Below are 10,746 nucleotides of genomic sequence, written 5' to 3' on the forward strand. Positions count from 1 at the left end.
GAAAAGTATAGAGTACTATAACAAGTACCTATTACTACCTTCAATGATTAATAATTTTTTATATTCAGATCTTTTTCTTTTTTATAAAGTATATTAGAGTTTAAGCCCTCTGTATACCCCTCTATAATTCTATTTCCCTCTATTCTCAGAGATAACTATTATCCTCAAGTTAATCTGTGCACATTTTTGTATTTTTACTATCTATGCAGTTATTCATGAAGCCGCACTCTTCTCTTAGCCTTATCACTTTCTGTTAATATTTAGTCAGCCTTTCCAATAAAATTAGGTCCTACATGTGAATCAAACAGCTATCCAGGGAGTATTAGAATTTGACTTGCTCCGTTCTCATCTCTTCTTTTTGTTTTGTTTTGTCTCATATTAAAGAAATGAGAGATGCAGAATTCTAAGGCTAAATAGCTAGAACATATTTATTCAAACTTGAATATTCTTCAAAGAGAGCACGGAGCAATTATAATTATCAGAGGAAGACACGTCATAAGGAAACAAAAGCCAGATGTTTTCCACAGGAGTCCTCCTTTTGGCTGTTTTGACTTCGACTGGTAAGTCAAAAACACAATTTTAGAATCTTGGCTAACTTTTAAAAACGTACTTCAAGGATATATTTCAAAGTTGCTATTAACACAATCACAACAGAAACTTGTGCATTCGGTTTCTAAAAATGGAATAGGAGGGAGACAAGAGGCGAGGAAGGCGCTCAGTAGTTTCCGTGTGAACGTCGTGGTTCCTTAACGAGGAAAACACAAAGATGGGACGGGTGCGCTTTAAGAATGAAGTCTTTCAATCTCAGTCTAGGACTTACTTGGAACATAATTAGAAAGTAAGAAGTTTGTAAGAATTTGATTTAGAAAATTCTTGATACAGAGACCGACGTGTGAATTAGGACAGAGGAACACTCCCTTAAAAGTCACAGTGGGAGAGAAAATGGAATTAATAAATTGTTCAGTATAGAATATGCTTAATAGCCACATGCCATATGCCTTATGCTTCTCTTCATGGCACGTACAGTAACAAATAGTAAAAGATTATTAAGTAAAATCAACAATCAAATTAGCAGGCACTTGGTTTTGCTTCCATTTTTGTTAGTTTGTTTTGAAGTGAAAGGATGAGTTTGTTGACTGTGCCTCTCTGTGAATGTTAACACTGGAAATCTGGGAAATTGAATTCAATTGAACTTTCATCAAGTACTTATTCTATTAAAGGAGAAGTTGCACTTAAAACAAAGTTTGCACAAAATACGAGAGCACTGCCCCCTCCTTCATGTTTTACTGCTTCATAATTTTATAATTGTTTCTACTCCGTTCCCCACCTTCTCTTCTCACTCCATTCTAGACTAAATTGATTTGCCATGTTCTTATTTCTAAGAGTCTCCCTCTTCCATGATTGCAAACATGAGAGATTTATTTGGTGTTAAATAAACTCTGCTAGTCAGCATGTGTTTCTCCTTTAATTCAAACATGTTCTTGGATTTGATTATTGGGACTAATAATAAGCGAACATTTCAAAGTTACTTTCTAATTTCTAGGATTCTTTCTTTGAGCCATGCTGTTTGATTATTTTCTTTAACCTAAATTTAGTGATCCCAATGTTAAGCGATGAACAAAGAAAATTTGAAAAGCACAATTTATGCCATTTATTAGTGGATAATATGAAACTATAGAGAGGGAGGTTAATCCTAATAAATAGACACATTTATAAATACTCTATGAGTCGTAAAACAGACTCTGTAGCCAAGGAAAAAGTCAATTTTACATCTGAATCAGGAGTTAAAGGAAGACCTTCCCATAAGCTGCAGAGCGGGAAAAACTATAGTAAAAATAGGATTTTCAGAATCCACTGGGAGACTTATAAAGCAAATGGAGATTGGAAACATGAGGTCAGGAAATCTGCTTCTCATGTTTCTATTTTTCAGTGCTGGCCGGACCATGGGCTAGTATATGTGCTGGCAAGTCTTCCAATGAGATCAGGACGTGTGACGGCCACGGCTGTGGCCAGTACACTGTTCAAAGGTATGGGGCTTCACAAATAACCATAGACCCGTTGGGCTCTTAGCTTCTTTGTTTTGTCTACTTGCCCTGCGCTTCCTCATAATCATCTCCCTCTGACAGCAGAAAAACTCAGAGAGGAACCAGCAGCATTACTGACTTTGGAGCAACTCTGCTTCAAGTATGGGCTCTGAATTGGGAACAACGTATAGACTAGGAAAAGAGAAAGTGGAGCAAACACTGTGTTTTCCCTCTCGATGTTTTCACACATTGACTTATCTCACCTGGTTTTTTCCCCAGGTGAAAATCAAACATTACTCCCCCATTTTATAGATGAGGAACTTGAACTAAGGTATCAACGGGTTAAGGGACATACCAAACACAGTTGGAGATGGTGAAGGCCGGACTAGGATTCAGGCTTTTGGATACTTTTCCCATTAAACCAACCATATTTTACTGACCTAAGCTGTGGGAGCTGACCACCAGAGGCTGGCCCTAAGCCGGAAATTTCTTCCAGACAATGAGGGACACGACACACTTGTGCATTTTCGAAAATGCACAGTACCACCTTGGGGGTACCACTCTTTGATGAAATAGCCATTGGCCAAATGCATTACTGATCATCATCAATAATTTAGTGGAATGCTCACTTATGTAGATATTACTTATAAAGCAACCTCAAATACCTGGAGATACACCTAAGAGACAGGAAATATGAAAAAATGGCCTCAAAATTGCCAAAATTAAGACTGAATTGGTTCATACCCTAAAGTTTATGCACTTGACCTATACAATAAGTTATTATTGGCGCTTCACTGGAACCTGCTTGACATTACTTTATAGATAATTCTAACAATCCTGGTGAATCTGATTTTTCAGGTAGCAGCCTGTTAGGAAGGAGAAGAGGCTAGTAAGAAAGGACATAGTGACAGCAGTGAGGATTGCTAGAGACAATCTCAAGAAATCTCATAATCTGGGACCATTTTGTGTTTGTGCTCCATATACCTTAACAAACCCAGGAGGTATCATTCACTGAATTAAAATAGCATATACAACATAAGATGTTTATAAAATTGATGGACCTCTGAGGGAAAAATAAGATTAGGGTACCATATGATTATTTCATGATAGGTTCTCATAAAAAGACAACTCTTTCCTCAGTGGTCTTTGAAGGGGATCAAGATTCAGATCTCTAAAAAATTAACATACGAATTGGCCTCATTTCTCCAAAATGCTATAGAATAATGGCTAATGCTTTTTAAAGGCTTCCCAAGTATCAACTACTATCTTAAATGCTTTAATCTTTACAACATAGTTATTACTTTCTTCAGGGACGGAAGTTAAAATTGGGCAAAACAGAGTGAGGAAACCTGAGATATCTCTATATGTTTCAGCAGCTTTGAGTTTTGATACCCTAGTCTGGCAACACAAAAATAATGTCACATTCCTGGGCAATAAAGCTCCCAGGGCAGTTCCTCAGTCTGTTCATTCTTATCTACATCCTAGGAATCAGAGGCCTCACCAGGGCGTGGATGTCTTGTGCTCTGATGGATCTACTGTGTATGCTCCTTTCACTGGAATGATTTTGGGCCAGGAGAAGCCTTATAAAAACAAAAATGCCATCAACAATGGTGTTCGGATATCTGGAAGAGGTAAGAGGTGGTGTATATGCCTAGGACACATATGGAGATGTTTGATGTTTATTTACTGAACACATATTCCACACATAGACGTGTCACGCTTCCTTCAAAATGATAAACCTAGAACATGAAGGACATAGGGTACCAAATCAAAACAGCTAATGCATTTTCAAATTTCCCTAAAATCATCTTCATTATGCACACACTCCACCTATCTCTGCAGCTGACTGACAACTTTCTTTCTGTGGCCTATGTAGTTTTGCTTACCGATCTATAAATGAAATCACTTTCAACAATATTAACTATCATGAATAGATACTTTCATCTACCAAAATCTCACAATTTGAAAATGTTGACATTTCTGCAAGAGTTGACTGTAAAATATTTAGAATGGCCTCTGTATTCCAGGTAAAGCTGGGCCTCCTGGTACTCCAGGTATTAGGTTTGTTGTTTGTTTAAATTCTATTAAGGTATAAGGTACACACAGAAAAGTACACAAAGCATAAGTGTACAGATCCATGGATTTTCACAAAGTGAAAACACTCATATAACCAGCACCCAGATTAAGAAAAAGAATATCGGCAGTAACCTAGAGATGCTATGTGCTACTTTTTATTATTCCCAGCAAGGGTAATCACTTTCCCACCACATATTAGTTTTGCCTATTTTTGGAAATGATTTGGACTTAAACAGCATGCAGTCTTTTTTATGAGGCTTTTTTCACTCCAGATCACGTTTGCGAGATTCGTCCACGTTTTTTGCATATAGTTCTAGTTCTTTCATTCTTATTACTTTATAGAGTATTCCATTATACGCATGTATCTTCATCTATTTCATCATTCTTCTCTAGACAGACATTTGGGTAGGATCCAGCATTATCAGGTGATTATGAAAATGTTGCTACAAATTTTCTTGTACATGTCTTTTAGTTGGCATAAATATGCATTCTTTTTGGGAGTGGGTCCAGCGGACACTCCCCTAATCAAACTATAAGAAACACTTGTGAGGGAGCCCATGTCCTTGAGGAGCTACAAAATGGCTTAGGCCTGAAATGACAAGAGAAACAGCTGCCATTGAATGAAGTCCACTTAGTAACCAAGGCCAAGGTTGGCATGGTTACCTAACAGGCAGTGGAGCTTAAGTAGTAATCAGATTCATCTGAAGCACAGAGATCTGTTGTATTGTCTAGTTAATCATGGTGACCTAAAACCAAATAGATAGGCAGCCTACTAAAGCCTTATCCGATCTGTATAAATGGAAACACTCTAGGTCTGATGAACAAACGTCTGACTTCAATCATCACAATAGTAGGTCACTCCCCATCCCATCCCAGTTCCCATACTTGAGCCAGTTCATAGTACCAGAGCTCCCTGAATAAAAAGGATGCTGAGTCTATTTGAGGAAGGGCTCTGACACACAGCCAAAAATTTATATCGTTAACCTTTCTTCTAGCTACCCTCAAAAGGACCTGCAGCCTTTTAGCAAAATGACTATACACTGAGGAAGAAATAATCGAGCTTTTCAGAGATTATTGAACACTCACTCAAAAGGGACACCAAATCCTGGAGATTCAAAAGGCCACTGGGGTCCACCTGTCACACTAGGGGCTTCTAGGTTCAGGTAATCAATGAAGTGTTTCACTCGAGTCCATCTGTAGTAGGCCCAGTGTATCCACAAATCCATTCTGAAGTAATTTCCCCAGTTGCATAATGGGAATCAATATACTCAACAACTGGCAGAATGCTGTGAGACAGGAAGTGCTGGATCACATGGTATATGTGTATCCTCAGCTTTAGCAGATACTGCCAGTTTCCCAAAGTAATAGTGCCAACCTACACTCCTACCAGGACTGTATGAGAGTTCCAGCTGCTCCAGACACAATACTTGGTGTTATCCATCTACCTTTCTCATTACAGCCATTCTGGTGAGTCTGTAGTGATCTCTCATTTGGCTTTAATTTGCATCTACCTGACGGCTAGTAAAATTGAGCACCTTTGCATATTTACTGATAACATGGATATTGCCTTTCGTGAAGTACCTATTCAAGTATTTTGCCTTGTCTTTTTTTGCCTATCCTTTTCTTATTAGTATACAAGAGCTTTTTGCATATTCTAGATACAGGTCCTTTGTCAGATATATGTATTGTAAATATCTTCTATTTTGTGAGTTGTCTTTTCACTTTCTTAGTGTTCCTTTTAATAAACAAAAATTCTTGTTTTTAATGCACTCAAATTTAGTGGTATTTTCTTTTGTTAACATTTTTTTTTATCTGTTTAAGACACATTGGCCCACCCTGAAGTCATAAAGATATTCTGTTTCCATCGAAAAGCTTTATTGCTTCATCTTTTATACTGAGATTTATAATCCATCTGGAACTGTGTAAGGAATGAGATAAGGATCAAGATTTGTTCCCCATATTGATATCTAATTGACTCAGTGACTCAGTATTATTAACTTGAAGAGATCGTTTTTCCCCTACTGCACTTGAGTATCTTTTGTCATAAATCAGAGTCTGAATACATATGGGTCTGTTTCTGGTGTTGCTAATGTGTTTCATCAGCCATTTGTCGATATCCACAAATACCACACCATCTTAATTACTATAGCTTTAAAATGTATCTTGATATCTGGTAGTATAAATCTTCCAACTTTGTTCTTCCAGACTGCCTTGGCAATTCTTGGTCATTTGCCATTTCCAAATTATAGAATCAGTTTGTCAGTTTCCACCAAAATTCCTGCTGGGACTTTGATTGGATTTGCACTAATTACATATATCAAATTGAGAACTGATATCTTAAAAGCAACAAGTCTTCCAATCAATGAACATGTTACATTCTTGTATTAGTTGTTAGTGTAGAGGTCTTGTACATATTCTGTTTAATATTTGTACATACAACATACTTTAGTGATTTTGCTTAGATCTTCTATACCAGTACTATCCAATAGGAATATAATAAAAGACACATACGTATATTTTAAACTTTCTAGTAGTCGCATGAAGTAAAAACAGGTGAAATTAATTTTAATAATATATTTTATTTAACCCGATATCTCCAGAATATTTTCATTTCAAAATGTAATATAAAAATTATTTTACCTTTTTTTGTATTGTCTTCAAAATCCAATGTGTATCTTAAGTACATCGAATTCAGGTTAGCTACACTTTAAGTGCTAACTAGCCACATGTGGCTAGCAGCTACTATGTTAAACAGCACGATTCTATCGACTTTCTCATGTTTTGTCCACTTGGCCTATTTTCACTAATATATGTTTAAGTCTCCTATTACTAATGGGTTTCTGTTTTTCCTTTTATTTCCTGTAGTCTCTGATTTATACAGATGGTCTGTGTTATTTAGCACATGGATAGTTCTAACTGTTGCATCCTCATTGGATTTAGCATTATAAATTATCCTTCTTTGTCTTCTTTCAGTGGTTTTTGGCCTGAATGCCACTCTCTGGTAACAGAATCATAACACCTGCTTTCCTTTTTGCATCCATATTTCTTGGCAAATTTTTGTCTGGCTCTTAACTTTTTAGCCTTTTTCAATTACTGTATTTTACTGTATGTAGCACAGAACTGGGTTTTCCTTTTAAAGCCAATAGGACAATCTATTTAATAGACAGGTTAACATTTAGAGATAAGCATATATTTAGTCTCAACATTGTTGTATTTATTTTGTTATAATTATGGTATTATATTAACTCTCCATTTCTCCATCTGGTGGGTCTTCATTATTTAAAAAATATTTTTCTTTTGGTATTTAGGAAGATTTGTATTCTTGTACCAGTTATTTCCATTTTCCTTGTCTTTAAAGTCTAACAGTTTAATTAGAATAAGTCTTAGAGTTGCTATTGTTCTGGATCAATTTTCTTCAGCTACTGAGTATATTTCTGTTATTCTTCAATGCCTTTATTAAATGTTCATTAGAATCTATTCTTCCTTGGGCATCTTGCAAGGTTTTGTTTCTGATGCAATTTTGCCATTTTCTTCTATTCTTTCACTGAGTTCAATCAACCCTCCCTTCTTTTTGTCTTTATTTCCATTTTTGTTCTTGTTTTTTTTTTTTTTTTTTTGAATTTCTTAATCAAGGTTACTGAAATCCAGATAATAATTTTACTTCTTTTCTTTTAGGTTTCTGTATTAAAATGTTCTACATCAAGCCAATTAAATATAAAGGTTCTATCAAGAAGGGAGAAAAACTGGGAACTCTACTGCCCTTGCAAAAAGTTTATCCTGGCATACAATCCCACATACATATTGAAAACTGTGACCTGAGCGATCCCACTGTGTACCTATAAATGGAAGACAAATGAACAGATCTTCTAGAATGCCATCTTCTTAAAATCTGAATGCATATGCTGCTTTTCAAGAAATTTGTGTTCAACTAGAAACATGATGCATGCAAAGAAGAAAATGGTATTTTGATTTCAACTCATTGCCACTTTGATATTTTTGCGTGTCAACTAATTTCTCAGGGCTCTCTGATATTTCCGTAACCTGTGAGATCTGGGGTGGTGTTTTCTGTTGTTGTTTTAAACATTTCTTAGTCCTAAATACATAGGATAAATAAACATAAATTTAATCTGGTCCAGACTGTATTTTTAATGCTTCTAAAACTAGATTTCTGCTTTAAAAAAAAAGCCTCCAGCTGTTTTTACAGTACAAGAATGGTGTATTATACAATGGGTAGACACACATACACACATAATAAATATTAACTAAATAAGTTGGAAGTTTCTTTTGAGTTAAGGTTGTGGGGGATTTCAGCAATATCCTTAGGTTTGTCAAAATAGTTGGATTGTGAGATGCTTGCATGGGTAAGAGAGAAGTTGCTGGTCTCTATAGCCACACATTACCTACTCTCTTATACAAGTGGTAGAACTTCTAGGTAATGAATGATGGTGGTCTAAGAAAATACATAATATTCTAGATTTCAGTACAGTTGCATTACAGGGAGTACTATAAAGAGAAAGAGGTTGATCCTAACCTGAAGTATCTCATTGAACCAAGTCAGTCAGCCTCATCTGGCCATATGAATATCATAGTTACTTACTTCTCTGTACATCACTGTATACCTATATTATTCTTTTCTAGTTATGCTGACAACAGGTACTAAGGGAAAATAAGACCATTTTACTGTTCAAAGGACCAGAAATAATTCCCTAGATTTCAGTTAGTCAGTAAGAAATGAACAAGTTGAATCCATCATTCTGGAAACTTCCTTCAAAATTTTTGCTTAAATCATTTTGGAATGCAGAAAACTCCAGCAGAATGACTCTGTTCTCTCACTGTCGATATGTCAGAGGAAAATGTAATTAATTGAACTTTACTACTGGTGAGAAGTGGCTACAGTTCTCACATATATAGGACACATATATAAGAATGTTCCTGACATCACTATTTGTCATAGCAAAACCTGGAACAACTCAAATGTTCATCAACAGTGAAATGGACAAATAAATTGTGGTTAATTATAGAATGGAATATTATACAGTAATCATAATAAATGGACCTCACCTAACAAAACTGGATGAATCACAGCAATATAATTTTGAGTAAACATAACAAAATGTATGAATCATAGCAACATAGTTTTGAGTAAAAAAAAAATAATCCAAAATATCAAGTACAGTATGACACTATTTTTACAAAGTCAAAACAATAAAAACTAAAATATAATTTTTAGGAACACACAAATACATGACAAAAAAAATAAAAAGGAAATCAAACAATAAGCACTGGTTACCTAAGTTGGCATTGGATAGGGAAGGACCATTCAGCCAAATTTAAGTTACTACTAATGCTATAGTTTTACAGTTGGGAGGTGATTTTATGAGTACTTATTATTATGAATATGTTATAGAGGTAACAGGACTTGCAGGTGGGTGGCCAGGAAAAAGAGTTGATGGTTCTCAGACAGTTTAGCATCCATATGACACAATTAGTAATTTCTTATACCTAGTTAGATACTATCCTCTATTGTGTCATAACATTTTATACAAGGCTAGCAAATAAAGAATTTAATTTTTGGTTAAAAAAAGAAAACAATAACAAGCACTGTCTGGTTTGATCATCTACCTTATTTATCTCAGTATCAAATAACTTTAGGTTGCTTCCAGAAATTACATTCGATTTCAAAGGATAAAGGCTGCACTCTGACTGAGTACACAAAAAAGGAAATAGCAAACTTTAAAGGCAATTTTTAAAGAGCTCTACAATGTTTGAACAATGAAATATATGCTTAGCCTTCTAAATAATCAACCTACTGACGCGATTGTTTCAACACCAGACTCATTACCTGGAATGGAGAGCTTCCACAAGGTAGAGCAAGAATGTTGCCTTCTGCCTAGCCTTCCACAAGCACTCTTGTATCTGTTGAATGGAAATGCAAACTTTAGACTAAAGGATTTCCTTCTTAGGAAGAAATAGAATACAGCGCCCTCTGGTGCATTATATCAGAGAGGTGGTTGTTTTTTCCCTCTATTTCCTGTTCTTTTAGGTTTGAGTATCAAAATGTTCCACTCAAAGTATCATAAAGGTTTAAATGACAGAGAAGTAATAGTATTGATTAACTTTTCCTTAGTGAAAGTGATTAAAATATAAACTTATAATTTTGGGTGTCAGGTATTGGGTTCGCTGACTGCAAATAATGTGAACAAAATCAGTGCTTCTTCACAAAATGTTCTGAGTTTATTGCAGGAAGGTAATTTAATAGAAGCACAAGATAAGGGCCAATTTAAGTGGCCAGGCCCAGAGAGGGAAGAATTCTCACGTCCTTGTGCCAACATTTATCACACTTAGCGGCATATTGACAACAACATGCATGACTTTAAAATCTTCCCATCTCCCCAATATTTAGTACACTACAAATGAGGTCAACAAGGCTATAAAGAAGGAAAAGCAAAAATTTGGGGTTCCTATTTCTGTGCTCCTTTAGTACAGGCTACAATAAAACCTTTTCTCTCCTTCTCTCCATTTACATTTTGCCCACCAAGCTATCCTAACTTTTCCAGAACCTGTTAACACATGCGAAGACACATTTTAAATATAAACGAGTTTGTTTATGGACTAAAATATTTCTAAAAGCCTGAAGCTCAAAATT

At 35.5% G+C, this 10,746-nt stretch overlaps 1 protein-coding gene across 1 annotated transcript; it reads left to right on the forward strand.

Annotated features, from left to right (window-relative positions):
- Positions 1-303: 303 nt before the first annotated feature.
- LECT2 (leukocyte cell derived chemotaxin 2) lies at positions 304-8,257 on the forward strand. The gene is made up of 4 exons (XM_016137707.2): positions 304-560; positions 1,931-2,027; positions 3,510-3,655; positions 7,776-8,257. Exons 1-4 carry the CDS (start codon positions 515-517, stop codon positions 7,940-7,942), a joined length of 456 nt encoding a protein of 151 aa, XP_015993193.1. The 5' UTR covers positions 304-514; the 3' UTR covers positions 7,943-8,257.
- Positions 8,258-10,746: the final 2,489 nt, after the last annotated feature.

This window comes from Rousettus aegyptiacus, unplaced genomic scaffold (assembly GCF_014176215.1).
Source record: "Rousettus aegyptiacus isolate mRouAeg1 unplaced genomic scaffold, mRouAeg1.p scaffold_m13_p_7, whole genome shotgun sequence".
Lineage (NCBI taxonomy): Eukaryota > Metazoa > Chordata > Mammalia > Chiroptera > Pteropodidae > Rousettus > Rousettus aegyptiacus.

What these genes read in the sequence shown, in the direction of transcription:
- LECT2 (XM_016137707.2), top strand. Translation starts at nt 515, where the DNA reads ATGTTTTCCACAGGAGTCCTCCTTTTGGCTGTTTTGACTTCGACTG. An exon ending in GGCTGTTTTGACTTCGACTG is followed by an intron (nt 561 to 1,930) that starts GTAAGTCAAAAA and finishes TCTATTTTTCAG; the next exon opens with TGCTGGCCGGACCATGGGCT. An exon ending in GGCCAGTACACTGTTCAAAG is followed by an intron (nt 2,028 to 3,509) that starts GTATGGGGCTTC and finishes TCTACATCCTAG; the next exon opens with GAATCAGAGGCCTCACCAGG.